The sequence below is a fragment of the Uranotaenia lowii genome, chromosome 3, assembly GCF_029784155.1.
Source record: "Uranotaenia lowii strain MFRU-FL chromosome 3, ASM2978415v1, whole genome shotgun sequence".
NCBI lineage: Eukaryota > Metazoa > Arthropoda > Insecta > Diptera > Culicidae > Uranotaenia > Uranotaenia lowii.
Window position 1 is genome coordinate 230,702,816 of NC_073693.1, and position 18,087 is coordinate 230,720,902.

An 18,087-nucleotide genomic window follows, 5' to 3' on the forward strand; every position below is an offset into this window, starting at 1 on the left:
GTTTAAAAATTTTCAAAATCGTGCTTACGTAATAAGTGAACGGCTCTTTATAACATTTTCATTTGATACATAATGAATAGTAAAAGAAATATTTTAATTTCTTACTTTCAAAAATATGTCCTAGATGGTGCCATTTTTTTTCAAGAACTTTAAAATAAAAGGGATTTGAAAATTTGATTTTAGAGAAAAATTCGAAAACGATTTTTGAATCTAAGTTCCAGTTTATAGTTCTTACTAATTATAAGCCAAATAGCCTAATTTGGATCAGAATTTTCAACCAAAAATCTCATATTTGAGTTCTGAATTGTTGGCATTCAATGTGAATTCTTTCTCCAGTTTTATTCGAAATTCAACTTGTGAATATAAAGGAAATTAGAAATGTTTAAACTGTTCCAGATTTCTCAGATCTGGATCACCATTACAAGCTTTCTTTGAAGTAAAAATTTCAAATCTTAGGAATGGTTTGTCATTTTAAATAGTTTCTTTGCTTGTTCCAAAATGATGAGTTTCGAACATGAAAGTTTGAAAAGCAGACTCGAATAAAGATTTTTTCCCAATGATGATCCAAACTGAAGTTCAGTGACAATGAACTGTCACTAAATACAATCCGAATTCATATCACAGACTTCGAATTTTAATTTGGTTTTTTGCAAAATTGGAACGACAAAATGCGGAATTACTCTAGCCTAAACTTTCCAAATATTCTCCCTCAAGTCTTCGGACCGGATATTCTGGATATTTTTTCTAATATCCGTCGATATCAAAATTATTAAATAAAAGTAATGAAGAAAAATATTTGACTTTTTTTATTGAAGTACATGAAAAAAGTCAAATACAACTTTCAAACATTTTATAAGCTTTAAAAAAATTGTTCGCATTAATTTTGATGGAATTTACTCAAAAAATTTGGACTCAAACACATAATTTAAATGACTCAATCAAAATTTTTGTATGATTTTGCAAATAAAATGCGAAAATTCGGGCAAAATCTGTTCGATTTGGGAAGCTAATCGTATTGGAATTCGATATTCGGGGCTACATTTCTATCAACGAGTTAGAATTTTCTTTTTATTTTTTTAAACTGTTGTAGAGTTAAGGACCTGGGATAAGTTTTTAAAGTTTTTGCTTTAGTTCTGAGTGGAGATTGTTACTCTTGATTTTGTTTTATTCTTTTTTATAGGAATTTAACCCATTAAGGACATTCTTCCTCGAATTACTCTTGAATAATTTTAGTCGTGCATTAGAATTTTATTTGTATTTTTGAATTTTTAGTTTTGAGAAGAGCATTTTGCTTGGCATTTTTTACCCTTAAGGGGGGGGGGGGTTTAATTCAGTGCATAAGTAAAGAAGAAAATGAGCAAAAGACAGTTCTCACATTCCTTGCATCTCGAAAAAATGTGAATTAATTAGCCTTGTTTTGTTCGTGAATATAAATTTTAAGTTCTGGAGATGTTTATTGCTAAGCCACTAATTCTTTCATGTTAAAACATTAAATACCGTCAGGGCATCATGCAACAGCAGCGTTAGATACAACATTTGTATACCACAACACTTATTCAATTTTTATTTTATTAAAATGCTATAAAGTTATCATTTAATGATAATAAAATGATGAAAACAGATAACTTTGTGGTGTAGTATTTGATAGTTTTGATTGTCATGAAAATTTAAAAAATCTAATAATAGATGTACAAATTTGTACATACTTCGATGCCATAAAAAACTTAACCCAGTAAGACGGATTGGCTTGATGATATCACCTACTAACTTCATATTGCTTTTATTATCCAATACCAACACAGTTGGTGTAAAAAATATTTTTCGGAAACCCGAGATTTTTTTTAAATAAACATTATTATATTTTAGTTACAAGTCTGAGTTTTCTTACCGATACCGGGAATCGAACTCAGTACGCCTGGGCTACCAGACTCACGCCAATCTATCCACTAGATCACCTCAGCGCTCATCCAAAAAAACTCACTTAGTGTCCAAAAAAGTTGAAGTAAGAAGCTATACGTTGTACATTGGGATTTTTTTATTTAAATATCATGCCACAAAAAATGTAAAAAAGTGGTGTAAAAACCGTATTTTTCAATCAATGAACCTTCAAAATTGTTTAAGTCACATCAGAAAAAAATTGAATAGAGGATCGAAAAGTTGACGTAATCTGGCACATTTTCGCATTTTAATCCTTCATTTCATGATTTTTATTTTTCGTGAAAAATAATTTCAAACAGTTGCAAATAATGTACATCATTTGTACATCACGAAAAAGAATTGAAATAATGCCCATACGATTTTGCACTTTTTTTTTTATACATTTATTGTTGCAAATTTGTTACTTTATGAAAAGAAGGGTTAAGATTGTCAGAACACAGAATTTTTGACGAATTTTAAAATTTAGCTGTTTTTAGCAGTTTTTGTCAATATGAAATTTTTTTCAAATTTTCTTACACTTAAATAGGACTGGATTTTGAGTTTATTAACGCAAGATTTCCGCAATCGATTATATTCACAGAAAGCTAATTTCATACCGATTTTAGAGGTGTAAAATTTAGTTCTTTTAGAAATGGGACAGTTACGAATGCGTATACCTCAAAAACAATTCATTTGATCTTAATACTTTCCATAAAAGAAATGAAGGTAATCTTTTGATAATTCATAATAGAAATTGAAAAAAAATATTTATTGTTTTTTGTAAGAAAAAAATCTACTTTATTCTTGGTACCTCCCATCTGCCGACGCACACTTTTTTCAGTCATGTTATTGATCAGTTTTTCAAACTTATACATCGTCTAATCTGAATCTTAGGTGGCTACATTTTCCTCCTTCAATTTCTGCTACTTTTCGGTCCAATGCTTCTTTTTTAAAAGAAACTGAGGGCAATTCAGTGGATACAGCTGTTTCGAAATTAACAAAACTTGATTATTTTTGAGTCACTTTAAAGCGTTTTAAATGGAAATGCAAAATCTGATAGTAACGAAGTAAAACCATGATGAGATTGAACTTAAAATTTAATCGGTTAGTAAAGATCGTAGGTTGCGAAGAGTACATACAAGATAACTCTTTTTACGCTTTTAAAACAGCTAAAATCGAAGTTTTCATTTGGAAAATTGTTGATTTTTTAAATAGGGTATTTCATAAGTTTTGTCGTTCACCAGAAATCATCTGTCCCACAGCCTCGGTACCGAGTTTACGAGCTCTGGATCTAGCAAAAAATTGTTGTTTGAGGTTAAGTTTTAATTACTCATTAAGTCATTACTTAATAGACAACACTTTCAGCTCATCGGAGAAATTTTTTTTGGACATTTCAGCGATCTATCTTAGTTTTTTGCTTATTCAAAATCAAAAACGCTGGAATGAGACTTGACTTCCTTGATGATCCTTAACCGTAGATGCCAATCATGTGCTCCACTCCAATGCTGAGTTTGAACTTCGTGGACACTTTTAACATTGTTTTCATACTTTTCCTACTTTAAATAATCAAAGGTTTTATGAGCTATCATTTTTATAATGATGGATTTCGTAGATATCTCGAAAACGTGTAGATTGAAAATTTTGAAAAAAAAAAACAAAGGTCGGATAGTACTTTTTACAGGCAGCAAAATGCTGTCAAAATATTGAATGTCAAATTACCAGTAAATAAGAAAGTGTCCTATTTCTAAAATTACTAAGCTTTTATTACATAAGCGGTGCAATACTTTACAAATACTTGTTACTTTATGAAATAAAAGTAACAGTCGGATTTCGTAAACATAAAATAGTGACAACTACGTTTAAAAAAATCATAAAGTAAGACTACCAGTGGAAGTTTTACGCTTCTGAAATCCCAAGCAACCAAAAGTCTCATATCTACTTAAACTCGTGCCTCCAAGGTTCGAATTTCGCTGAACGAAAGTTCCAAAGGGAATTGGTACCAAATTTCCTCGAATGTGAGCATGAAAGTTACAAAAGGTTCCTCAAATAGCCTTCTATGGACATGAAGTTCCAAAATGTTCCTCAAATAGCTTTTTTGTGACATGTCATTCGCATCCACACGGTATAAAAGTTACAAATTAGATCTCAAATAGCCTTCTGTGGACTTCAAGTTCCAAGAAGTTCCTCAAATAGCCATTTTTGTGATATGTAATTCGCATCATTCAGAATAAAAGTTACAAATTGGGTCTCAAATAGCCTTCTATAGACTCGAAGTTCCAAAATGTTCCTCAAATAGCCAGAGACATGGCATGGCCGCCATTTCATGAATATGAAATGTGAACGAACATCACAAAAGGGCATATAATAAATTGATCATTTTTTGGTGCTTGAAAATTGTTGAAATGTATAATTTATTTTGAAACTTCAACTCAAAACAACTTAAAGCTAACTCGCTAATGATTGTTTTTGAAAAGAGTAAATATTAATTAAATATAAAATTTCGTCCAACTGTATTTACTTACCACGAATTTATCACACATTGAAAGTCAGTTGAAGCAATTCATTAATTAAATATCAATATTAACTCAAGAATTTGTATGATTTTATGCTTAACAGTTATAAACATGGAATTCCATTTTTTTAAAATTCGATATTATTTTAACGGATTATTGTTTTATATGCCGTTTCGTAATGTTTCTTAGTAATAATCAACATGCGTCTTTGCTGCTGGCCGCTGGCTGCCCTTGCGGGTATTCTAGGAAGCTTATAACCAATTCGAATTTTAGCTGCCGGCAAGGCAACATCTAGGCGTGGCGTCGTGGCAGCGTGTTTGGCTATCATCTCGGAGGATCGGGTTCAAATCTGGAACCAGGACTAATTTTTACATTAGGTTGATTGCTTGAGTAAACGAATCAAACAATTATGTAGCAGAACTGGCGTGCGTGCTGGCATGTATCGAACAAAGTTAAAAAAAGGAATTAAGTAAGATCAATTGAGGGAGGTGATGGGAGGAATAAAGATGGATGCCGAGAAACCAGCAGCACCACATGGGCTGGTGGTGACCAAAGTAAGAGAAGAGAATTTTTTTTGCTGATTAAACGTTTACTTGTGGGCTGAATAGAAGGCCGTTCAAATCTGTAATGGAACTTCAAAGTTTCAATAAGAACTTAAATTTTGGGCTGAATAAAATGAACTTCGACACATTGATTATGCTGATTAAGCTGTGTTCGACCTTTTTAACGATACTTTTGGTTGCTTGGGATGCCTACTAGAAAAATGATCACTCGTATGGAATATTTTGGTCCATAAAGCATGATAGAAAATTCCAAAAATGGAAGAATCCTATTGAAAATCATATGATTCCGTACATATAATATCCACGGTAATATTTTCGTTTTCTTCTATCTACGAATGAAAATTATACTGCATGGTGAAGGCATTGGCAATGCCGCACTGCATTGTATGAAATCAACGAAAAAACATTATTTTAACTATTTCAGTCCTACCAACAATTTTTTTTATTTTTCATCTTTCTAAAATTTGGAAGAAAATGAAGAATTTGGAACTTCAGAAGTTGCAAGAGAAATAAAATTCATAACCATTTGCTCGTGTAAAGTTAGACGTAAGTGACATTTTTTTTCCAAAAAAAGTTATTTTTCATTTCATTACTTAGCCCAAATTTCTGAAGTGTACAGTAGACTGAGTCAATTTTAGGTCATTATGCAAATTTAGCAATTTTAAGATTTGGATTAAAACATCTTAATATTTATTCACCTTTAGAAATATTTTGGAAGTAAGTTTGTCCACGTGGACATTGTAACCTCCTACTCGGTTACAACCTGCATTGTATGCATTTCGGTGGCAGTTTTGCCCTGAAATATGATAAAATGTAGATAAATGTAAATATTCATGCGATAAAGTTTTGCATTATATACATTTAAATATTATAGGGGAGAGTGGGGTATCGTGGGCCATGGGGAAACGTGGGCCACTTTTAATATCTCAGATGTGTGTTGAGATGAAAATCTCAATCCAACTGTCATCGTCGTCGCTTTGCGTGAGCATATATTCCTATATGTTGTTGACTGAAATACGCATCATATGCTTCTTTTATTTATCAAGCTAAAAAAAGTTAGAAAAATTTACTTATATAATTAAAAAAACACCCGCTAATTTCATCGATGGGAAACCTAAAGTGCATAACAAAAATATGCTCATACGCTTATGATCTTAGTTTTGTCATGATCTTTCACGTGGAAAAGGAATTTTTGATGAAACATCAATAAGTCACACAAACGCAACCAATTTGCAAATCATAGCTTGTGGGGAATCGTGGGCCACACATCTTGAATCACCTATATTTTTATGTTTTTATACACATTCAGAACTTAAAATACGTTTTCACTATCTGCAAAGTTTTCTTATGCCAAATGAATAGTTATGAAATATATTTTGTCCATCCTATATAAGAAATTTTGCCAAAACGTTCGCGAGCCAGGTTTTGGAATCTTTGCGATCATAAACAGCTCTCTTTTATATTTAATCATCTGAAATTGCTTTAAAACAACGAAATGAATTAGGAAATCACAGTTTTGGGTCAAATCATAAAATTTGCATGTTATTTGGTCAATTTGGATTTGGTGGCCCACGATTCCCCACCATTTTTCAAAATCCGAAAAATATTGCTTTTTTTCAAACAGTCAGAATTTGGGAAAAATAACTTATTAAAAAAATTCAAAAAATACCTCATGATGCCTAGAAAATGTAGAAAACCATACCATTTTTTGTTTTCATTTTATCTTTTATAATAAAGAAGTTATGGAACAACGAAAAAAAGTGGCCCATGATTCCCCACTCTCCCATATAATTTGGGCAATTTGTAGTAGAAAATAGGAGGATAGCAGTCATTTTTCTCAGTGTAGCAGATTAGGGCGACTCTACTGTTATGCCAACCCATTTAGCCGAGACACCATCCGCGGCATACGAAATCCGCGCCACATGCGGAAACACCAAGGGGATGACGTGGCCCAATCAGGAGCGTCGACATCAACGATTGGTCGTACCGGAGGAGGTGATAAAAGACCGACGCACCAATGGGCCGGCCTCTTATCCCTTGGGAACGCGAGTCCGCTAAGTGTCTTTCGACCGTTGTGCGCGCTTTATATTATCCGCCAACTAACGATCCGCCATCCAAGAGTCGTGACAGTTGAGACCTTGGTGGCTGTTTATTTATCAAGTGCAATTTGATAAAGGCACCGTAGCCAAATAAGTGCCTAGTGCGTCCCAAGAGGGTCGAAAAGCCGTCCGTCAACATACGGCTGAAGACACCGGCCGTCCGTCAACATACGGCCAAGGACCAACCGTGAAAACTGCGGTTTTCACCCACCATCTCCCTCTCGGAAATAGGCCTGGGTCGGCGCAAGTCAAGAGCGTCTGACTGGCCCTTCGGAGGGAATCCGAGGCCGAGAAAGAAGCCCTGACAGCAAGTATTGGTATCCCCGGCGAAACTCCAAGTTCCAGACACGTGGTACCACGGCAGCGAGTTCCAGCAGGTGTCCGGCAGCACCGACGGGTCCAGAAGCAGCAAGCAGTGAGTCATAAAGTGTTTTTTTTTTAAATAAAATCTTTCCATTTAAATTCCTTAAATTTAAAGTTAGTTCGACTTCTAAATATTTCTCAATATACCCCTTTTGCTGTCCTATAAAAAAATTCTTGTACTTTATTGTGTGCACCGAAATAGCATCTTAAATACGGGTTATAACGGGGTGGGAGGTAACGACATCGAACAGGTAAGTGAGTGATTCCCTAGTTACGACGAGCCGACCCTGAGATTGGCTGGAGTCCGGAGCTAGCCGAAGGCCTAGTTTCAACATAACCTTAACCCCTACCCCCTTCTCCATGGACAAGAGTACAGTGATTCAAAAAAAAATAAACTTGGAAAAAATTCATAAAAAGCTTTTTTGTTACATATTATACGCGGAAAGTTGAAAAAAATTAGAAATTGAAGTTTTTTTTTCAAAGTTTGCTTTTTTCTCTATAATTTCCAAAACGGGATTTGAGCTTTATACTGGAAAATTGAATATTTTTCAATTATTTATGAATATTTTCGTTAAAATTAAGTATGGGCTCCACAAAGACTCATTCAACCTACACCTCTTTTGTTTGATTAACACTCCAGCAACGGAGTGAATTTTTTTTCAAAATTCAAAAGCACATAAACCAGGTACATTTTTAAACTTTTATAGAAATCTCAGCATATTCATGTATTTTGTCAAGGTTTATTGCCGCTTGGGGAGGGTGATAACCTTGATCACCCCCTTAGGAACGCGCATTCTCATAATAAATGCAACGCATTGTTAAACTTATGCTTCGGAATTAGGTTTCAAATTAATCCACTGTTATCAGTAAAACGAGTCGATGAATTTTCTATCCTCTCTCTCTCTCTCTCTCTCTCTCTCTCTCGGAAATCACTGTGATTGATACCTGGCGGAAAATTCATTTTGACAATCGATTGTCATATTGCAAACGGAACATCCAATCATTTCACCTGGGCTGTCAGCCACAGGCCAGAGGAACAACAGTAAACCATAATCAAATCGAACAATTCGAAACGAGCGCTGAGAAGCACATCATCATTATTCCACTTTGGCCAATATCTGATGTATCAGTTTGCTCTGTCCGTAGCTCAATGCACATGAAAGCATCCACGGATGCATCCGGGAGCCATAGTGAATGAAATGCGCACCGCACCACGGACTGTCGATAAATTGAATGATGCAAAAGTGATCATTTAGTGGAATTCGCAGGTACCGTTGTCGTTCCATACTATCGAGGGCTCGAATAACATGACAGTTGTCATCAAACCCCCGAGCCTGGAACGACCTGAGGAGAGTTCTGGTGGAAAAATGGCCATTATCGCACCCACGACTGAATGACTTTTTGGTTCATGGCATATGGTAGCAAGCAGATGAGGTGTATCTCCTGTCGATAGACTGCCATGCGACTACCTTCGAACATATGTTTCTGTCTGGTCAGTATATTAGGGTTATAGGGTATTGCATGACATGTCTATCAAATTGCCTTCAACGAAATCAATTCGCATCATTTTGCTTTTTACCCAAATGGAACTTTCGAAAACAAAAACTTCATTTTAAACGTGTCTACTGAATCTCAACTTTGCAATTATTGATTTTTTCTTCCATTTAGTAGTTCCATTTAAAAAATCTAAACATTATTCAAGCATCTAAATTGGTAATAGCTGCCCCCTATTAGAATGCATTGAGCAAAGTGCATCGGCAGCCGGCACCGATTTGCTTTCATCGTTCATTCATTCATCCAAATGGCACCACCCATTGCATAATGCACATTCATATACGCAGCCGGGGCAGATAGGAAAAATGCAACAATATGCAAATATGTTTGCTCGTTTTCATTGATGGCCGGGTTTGACGATGATCACGATAATGGTGATGATGTTGTTTGAAATGGACTCGGTAAATCGCACACGACAGATTTTTTTTTGCTGTTGTTGTCAGACGAGCCTCCACATGCAGTGCCTCGCTCAAACAAACCGGTAGCATTAATCTGCCGCTAATCAGCTTTGCGTTGGTTCGAGCTGCTGCAATAGTGCAAAGCTTTGTCGACATTTGACAATAGAGACAAGTTTCGTTATTCTTATTTAAGTTTGTTATAATGAACAAGTGACAGGTAAGAGTTACCTAACCACCCACTGACTGTCATCCGGGTATCATCTTGTCATCTCAATGACCTGCCATCAGACAAAAACGTGAAATTATGATCGCTTATTGTTGGTGTTCAGTTCATAAAGGTACTTACTTTCTGACTTTCGTATAGGATACCTGCTATTGGCTTGAAGTGGAAATTTACATAGGTGCTCTAAAAATAGGGGTATGTTCCAAAATGAAAACCCCGAGAGCTGAAATTTCCTCTTTGCCTGCCAGAAGGCCTCATGCCGAATTTCAGCTCATTTGGTTAACTATAAAGCGGGCTATACATAACACCACTTTACGCGCAAATTTGATGATCCTACGACGACGAAAAGAAATTAAATCTTTTTAAACCCATTATTCAAACTGATTTGATATCCTTTATTACAACTTCATACTGCGAATATAATGTTCCATGGGAGAAAATGTTGATAGCATGATTTTCATATTGTGTATACCAGGAAGTTAGAAATAATATCGACTTATAAATTTATTATAGAATCTCCCGTTATGAATGTCGTTCAATTAAATGTTGTTAAATAGAAGGGAGTTTTAGGAAATCTATGAATTATCTCTCGACATGTACGCATACTAGAGCCTATTTCATCACGTTCACCATGGTGTAAATGGCTAACGCCGACCTTGTACGGAAGCGGAAATTAGCGGGTTCAAGTCCTGCCGGTGAGCCGTTGTATCTTTTACGAGAAATTTTTGATATTTACGGCTTATGTTCTTTCTTTCTTTGATATCTCATGTTTCTCTAATACTTTCCATCACCTTTGAAATGTGATAAGTTATCTATTTTTCTGGAGCATCTGTAACAGTTCTTTCCAATAATAAGAATTGCGCTTAGCAACAAACTCTTGAATGAGTAAAAAAAGATGTACAGTTAAGAAAATCAAATGATTACTGTACCGCAAATCATCGAAGTCACATCAAGTTCCGCTATAAGCTCAAAAGCCTAAAGAACCTCAACTTGGTACCGTGAAAAACGCTCTAACAGAGCAACTAAAGGCCAATCGACAACTAAAACTACATCCTCAAGCAAACCACACCTTGTCGATAAACCGTAAGTTAAAACCAAATGGAAAACCGAATCCTTCTTACAAAACAGCGGTTTTATGTTGTAGGTCTGTCAAGGCACGAGTTTGATGCAAACTGCCCACGGAACAAAATTTAGCTGTCCTCAGAGTCGACAAATAACTACAATACGAAGAGCGGGAAACGGTAAAGTTGAGAAAGCCCAGGAGTTCAACTGGAATACTGTTCTCCAGGTAATCCAGGTACCCGCTTAAACAGCATTTCACCCTAGCTAACCTCATTCATAAAATTTTAGAATTTGGGGAATCCCAATTCGAGAAGGAGAAGGGCCGTGTCAAGTGAACCAAATAAAACAGGTGATCGCAAGCTTCAACCCTGGCCAACCCAGCCTGCATGAGCGCATGCAAAAGCCAGCTATAAGAATATATCGGAACAAAATTATTGCATGAATGCCAATGAAAGCGGAAACATAAAAAACTTGTTTGCAGAGCTGTATCGAAGCTCTTTCCTTGCCTCTGGCTAGGATCTGCAACAGATCATTCCAGCAACGAAAATTCCAGATATATGGAAAAATTTGTTTATGTTTCCGGTGTTCAAAAATGGCGATCGTCGAGACGTTAAGCAATATCGTGGTATAACCAGTTTGTCTGCAGGGTCTAAGTTCTTTGAAATAATTGTTGGCCAAGCCCTTTTACGCGCCTCATCGCAGTACATCGCCCCTGAACAGCACGGTTTCATGCCTGGTAGATCGGTGAGTACTTATATCATAGAAAACACGTCGTTTTGCCTCAATCAGTTAGAAATTAAAAAAAAACAAGTCAATGCGGTGTATACAGATATCAAAGCCGCTTTTGACGCGATTGACCATAAGATTTGGCTCGCTAAGCTTGCCAAGCTTGGCATTCATGACAACATGATTGCTTAGCTGAAATCCTTTCTCACCGAGCGCTGCATAAGGATCATGTACGGCACTTGCATTTCATATCCTTTTACCAATGGATCTGGCGTCCCCCAAGGGAGTAATTTGGGGCCATTCCCAAGCAACCAAAAGTCGCGTTTTTACTTAAAGATGGAACTCTGAAGTTCACATTTGGCTGAAAAAATGTTTTACGGGAGCTTCAGATGACTTTTATCACGTAAAAGTAACTCAGGAACTTCCATCGCCCTTTGAAAGGTTAAACTATCGATAACGGAACTTCTAAGCGCTTTAATGCCACTTCTTTCAAGAAGGTCGATAACGTTCGCTTTACACTTTCTAACTCACCGTTAAGATACTTCTAGGTGTTTAAAGAACCTTTTGGGAATTCTAAGCGACATGTCAAAAATGTATGTCAGTTTCTTTTCATGGTATTGTTTTTTTTTATATCAGCACTGATATTTACCAATTGAAATTAAAGAATTTTTCTTATCAATGTTAAGATATTCGAATAAATTTTTGATGATGAGAATTTTTGTATTTATTTATTAAATGTACTGAAAGTCCTATCTATTGACCAACCCATTCAATCACCTTAAATGACATTAAGTTTAAATTGCAACCTCGAGAGCAGCGGTTCAATTCTCTAGGCGTAAGTAGCTTTTGTAATCAAAACAATATAATTAAAATCAATAGACCATGGTAGACCGGCAACATAGCAATCTGTCATCTGGTTGTCAGAGCAATCTGTCAACCGAATTTTTTCCGGCGCGTAAAAGTTTTTTGACATTCTCTTAGAAGCTGAATAGCATTCTCTACAGCCACCTAAACGAACTTGAAAGTAGCCTTAAGAACTTAAATTTCGGGCTGACTAGCATTCTCTTCAGATAGAAACGAGAGCTGGTTAAGCTTCTATGAAACCTTTTGAGGGGAATTTTGGTTGCTTGGGTTATTATTTGCGCAATTTTTTAACGATCTGATTATAAGCTTGGAAGACGGAAAGAAAATTGGTTACGCTGATGACCTTAAAATATTTCTGCCAGTGGAATGTACTGCTGATTGCATTCGCCTCCAATCTCTGCTGAACCATTTTGGTGAATGGTGTAGACAGAACAAACTAACAGTCAGTGCATCAAAATGCTCTGCGATAACTTTTTATCGGAATAAAACACCGATCCCTTATGACTATAGTATCGGCCGCCAGCTTTTGAAGAGGCTCTTTGAAGTGGATGATCTTGGCGTGATCCTCGATGCGCAGCTCACTTTCAACAGCCAACGCTCTTCAGTTATCAACAAAGCGAATCGTCAGCTCGGCTTCATCAGCAGGGTGTCGACTACCTGAAAAAACCTGGAAAATCAGGGAAAATTAGGGAATTCAATTTGCATCAGGGAAAATCAGGGAACATCAGGGAATTTTCGCACCAATCAGGGAAAAAATAATGATCCTGATTTTATTTGAAGAAATTGAAACGTCATAGTTTATTATCTTCTTAAAAACATGCGGATATGACACTAAGAATGCTATGAAAAAATGTCCTAAGCTCAGCGAAAAGCAAGTTCTGCAATTTCGTATCGAATGCAAAGGAATGCTGAAGGCAATTGTACTTAAGTTAATAAAGCGATCGCCATTAACTTATCCTCTGACCAAGGCCGCCTCTTGCCTTGATCCGGTAGTTATCAGCAGCGATACCAAATTGGCCAAAAAACGATTTGAGAAGACTTTGACTATATTATGACAGATACTGGACGCGTTAGTGGATCCTCGGCAGATTTAGCAGTGCGGCAGTATTCCGGAGTGATTGCCAGAGGCGATAAATTTTATAATTATGACCGTAGCAAAGAAAGGCTGGATCATTTTTGGAGTGAAGTGCTAGCAAATGCCAAGTGTCCACAATTCTTCAACATCGTCTAAATTTTTTGTGTTGTTTCGATTATAGTCGTTTTACCATCTTTATGGCATTCGCGACTTTATCAAAGTTGCGGACCGTTATTGAAAAACTTATCCGGTACAACTGCGTTCGATGTTTACTCTTGGGCTCGAACTCGCGGACATCGGCTCAGGAGACAACAGACTTACCAACTGAGCTATATCACAAGCCCTAACATCGTCAAAATGATCTGCTGTCTTTCACATGGCAACGCGAATGTTAAACGTGGTTTTTCGGTAAATTCCGAATGTCTCTTCGAAAATATGCGTGAAGAATCAGTGGTGGCTACACGCTCATTTTGTTATAACCATTTATGATTCTTAAATAACCATTTTATGATATTTACTCCAAAACCGTCAATATGGTTATTTTTCAACAATTTTTCTAGAAAGAATTTGAACCATTTTGCTAGTTTTCGAGTATAAACCAGAAAATGGTTGAATAATTTGATATCGCCATTTTGAAAGCAGCAATTACAGCCGGACGCCCATTAAGCAAATTGTTTTCTTCCGCGGAACAGCATCCAGTTTACAGAAAAATCGGTTCTGGAAATCGTGGAAACTTCGGATTTGTAGGAGATGGAGAAAGGTAAGTGATATCTTCCAATTATTTGTCGATCCCAACATCATAAACAAAAAAAATTTCAGGGTACCGATTGGATGACGCCGGTTTAGGCACGACAGATACACCAACAACATTCAATAGGGCGAGGACTCACTCACCGGTCCATCGTTATCAGCCACAGCTAATGGAAGTACAAAAGGAATTGTGTTTCACACCATCCGGAAGCAGCTGGAACGGGCCGGAATGTATGGAAAACATCACCAGCGAGTCAAAGGTTATTCGCCAGACCCGCCTCCTCCACCCTCACCCCGTTAAGGATAGCAGACTAGTGATTATTGTATTGGCCATTCCGCAAGAGGCCATCCATCCATCCCATCCCGGTAGCGCTCGTGGGGGAACTTTACTTTTGCTTAAATTAAAAGGCTATCAAATGGGTCATAGTTTATAAGTATTATCATAGTTTATAAGAAATAAAATAATTATCCTGATGACTCTTGTTCATCTAAATTCCTTCGACAATTGTAATCAATTTCACAAATCGCACAAAACAGCTCTTACGGTTGAAAAATAACCATTTTTCAATTTCTACGGTAATCTTTCTTACGGTTAAAAAATAACCATATTTCTACTTCTCCCCGAAAAGTCGTTTTATGGGTTCTCATGGAGAACTCATAAAATGACATTTCCCGGGAAAAGGTCAAAAATGGTTATTTTTGAAACATATATGGTTTAATAGTTTCTAGCGTGTAAACGACAGATCTATAATACTGTTTTTTATGCTGGAGGGATAAAATCAGTCCAAATTTCCAACAAACTTATTCAGAGAGTTCGAAATTCACATGCCCTGTATTTGGAAGACAAAGATCGCCGCAAAAAGGAAGCTCTTGAATCAGATCAAACAAAGCTGATGAAGAGTCATCGAGAAGCGGAAGAAAAATCGCAAAATAATACTTCCATTAAAATTATCGTTATAGATAAGTATTCTCGACTCAAAGCTTTCTGTGCGTTTATTTTCGGGGGAAATATATTTTTTATAACTTCAAGCTTCTTCCTCAGGATGTTTTTCAAACCTGGAATCAGGGAATTTTATTACCAGATATGAGTCGACACCCTGATCACCAAAGTGTTACGTGAATTCAAAGATCCTTTGTGCTTGAAATCACTGTACTGCGCCCTCGTCAGATCTATAACTGAGCATGCTGCTGTGGTCTGGGCTCCGTATCAACTAAGTTGGATTTTGAGGATTGAACGTGTACAGAAGCGGTTTGTCAGATTCGCCTTGCGACACCTGCCTTGGCGTAAACCCGAAGACCTCCCAATATATTCGGATCGGTGTCAGCTTCTGGGTCTCGAAACCTTCGAATGTCGCCGAAAGACTCAACAGGCTTCTTTCGATGTTAAGATTTTGAATGGAGAAGTTCAATCGCCAAATCTTCTAAGGATGATACCCCCGGTGCCAAGGTTGCCGAAATCACAGAAAAATCTGTAATTTCACAGAATTTTGAACAATTTTTCATCACAGAATCTGTGTCACAGAACGCGGAATTTTGAAATTTTCACAGATTTCACAGAATTTTTTAATTTTGAATGGATTTCCGAAATTATAATTTTTTCGGACAGTATCAAATTTAGACTTCTTACTTTGAACTAGAATAGTATGATAAGATTGGTAATAGTAATTGATTTTGCCCAACTAAGACTCAATTTATCATGAATTTTCTATGAAATGCAAGGAAATAGTATCACAGAAATCCATCACAGAATTTTTGGGTAAAATCACAGAAAGTCAGAATTATTTTTCTCAAAAACACAGAATTTTTTTTCGGCAACCTTGCCCAGTGCCCCAGTGCCCCGTCGAATAATCTGCGATCTAAATCGTTGCTGTCACATCAAATCCACCGAACATCGTAAGGCTACAATGAACCACTCGTATGTTTCGGGATGCTGAGCACCTACATCAGTTCAAAGAATCATCCGGCCGATTTATTCGTCGAATTCGTCAGTCCAAATTGTTTTACTAATTTGATTGTAACTGAACCTATTCATTTTAACATTTATGTTCGATAAATTTAATTATAATAACTAATAAATAAATCAAATTTCAACAAAAAAAAATCTATTTATTTTTTCGAATTCATAACTCGCTTTTTACACTATTTTGATTTTGATTATTAATTCATGATTTTTTTTTCGATTTTAAACATATTTTCCAGAGCAGTTGCTGGCTAGTGCAAACATAGTTTTTTTTTTTCATCCAAAGCTTTCCAAAATTTACGTCTTCACCAAGAAAGTAGTTATTTTGTATGCGGGAGTACAACCTGAGCAACAAAAAGTCACAAATTTGCTTAAATGAAGGCTTTGAAAGTTACATAGTAGCTGATAACGAAAAACAACTGCCCAATTCCATTGAGTGAACTACATATATGTTTTCATTAATGAACTTAAAAAAGTGATTGTACATTAAAGTTATCTGTGATTAAAGTGACTTAAGTCACAAAAGTACTCAATACGAGATTTACTAAGTCATAATAGGTGCATTTCTGGCTGTCTAGTTGGGCGGGTCGGTTTTCTCAAAAGTTAACAGCATTCAAAATTTTAGCGTACAACACGCGGTCTGGAGGGCATTCTGCTCCACTTTTGATATGATTAAAATTTATGGGAAGTTATTAAAACACATCAAAATATTTATAGTCTTAAGACAGTGCATACGAGTGGAAAAACGATAAGCTGTAATTTCATCAGATTTCGCAGGCTGGTTTGCCATAAAACCTTATATGTTACCAATAAAAAAAATAACAAGTTTCACGCTGATTCCATTTAGAACTAAAGTCGTTTTTGTGAATTTTCTGTCTGATAAATGATGTAAAAGTTTGTTTACCACATTAAAAATCAATAAAGACATCATTTGAAGCCATAGGTTACACAGCAAAAATTTATTGCTGTAAAATTACGGCAAATATCCTGTAACAAAAAAGAGGCATTACATTGCCCGTAATTTTACAGTTAGAACAAAAAATTACAGGACCTTCATTTTTCAATGAGCATATCGATTAAAGGTTCTTTAAAAATTGCAGGCCTGTAAATTTTGGGTGTGTTTTTTTTATTGTTTACACAGAAAAAAATAATGACTATTACGTGTCATGGAAAAATCATTTAATATTGAATAAGTTGGCCTGAAGTTCACAGATCCTCATTTAATTTTACAGCAAATGTCCTGTAACAAAAAGGAGCATGACATTTGCCGTAGTTTTGCAGGTCGAAAAAATTACGTGTCGTGAAATTACGGTGTTTTCCAATAATTTAAAATTAGACTTGAGAAAAAAATTTGCCTAGCATCCCAGTTAGATAGAAAATGAAAAGTCAAAACGACCTCGCTGAACTTTTCAGTTTGTTTTGATTTGGTTTTGTTGGTTTCGTACCGAAGGAACTCCAGCAGCCAAAAAGAAAAATCCAACAGATGTGTCGTGACGATCGGCTAGATTTTTTTTTCGAGGATTCGGAAGACAACAAATTTTACGATCATCAGCAAAACACTGTTGTCCACTTTTGCTGCGGATCTTAAAGCGGATAGTGAACCAATCGTCCAGATCGAGGTGTTCATGTCCAGGTGCAAGTCCAAACGGCTGCTATCGGAGCGATGCAGATTACGATGTCTTGGCTAATGCGGTACAGTATGTTTAAGAAGTTTTTTTTTAATATTCGTTATCCCCAAAAAACCAATTTGCAATTTGTTTTTTCATCCATCGCGTCTCCAGCAGCAGCAGCGACCAAAACTGCCACGCAGCGGCCACTGGGACGTTCCGGGCATGTTCCGGGGATCTGCGCAATATCAGCCAGTCGGAAAAAATATAATGCTATTAATTTATTAATTAATAATTTCAAATTTATTGTAGGTATCAAATAAACTGTAAGATTCAAAAACTGTTTCTATATAATTTTTATTATTTCAGAAAAAAAAATCCAATAAGAATCTAAACAATAAAAAAACACACCC

At 36.1% G+C, this 18,087-nt stretch overlaps 1 protein-coding gene across 1 annotated transcript; it reads left to right on the forward strand.

The window, feature by feature from the left end:
- The first annotated feature begins 13,999 nt into the window (after nt 1–13,999).
- On the forward strand, nt 14,000–14,594 carry LOC129758586 (uncharacterized). Its single transcript, XM_055756128.1, has 2 exons — nt 14,000–14,117; nt 14,177–14,594. The coding sequence occupies exons 1-2, from the start codon at nt 14,108–14,110 to the stop codon at nt 14,539–14,541; spliced, it is 375 nt and encodes a 124-aa protein (XP_055612103.1). The 5' UTR covers nt 14,000–14,107; the 3' UTR covers nt 14,542–14,594.
- The last annotated feature ends 3,493 nt before the right edge of the window (nt 14,595–18,087 follow it).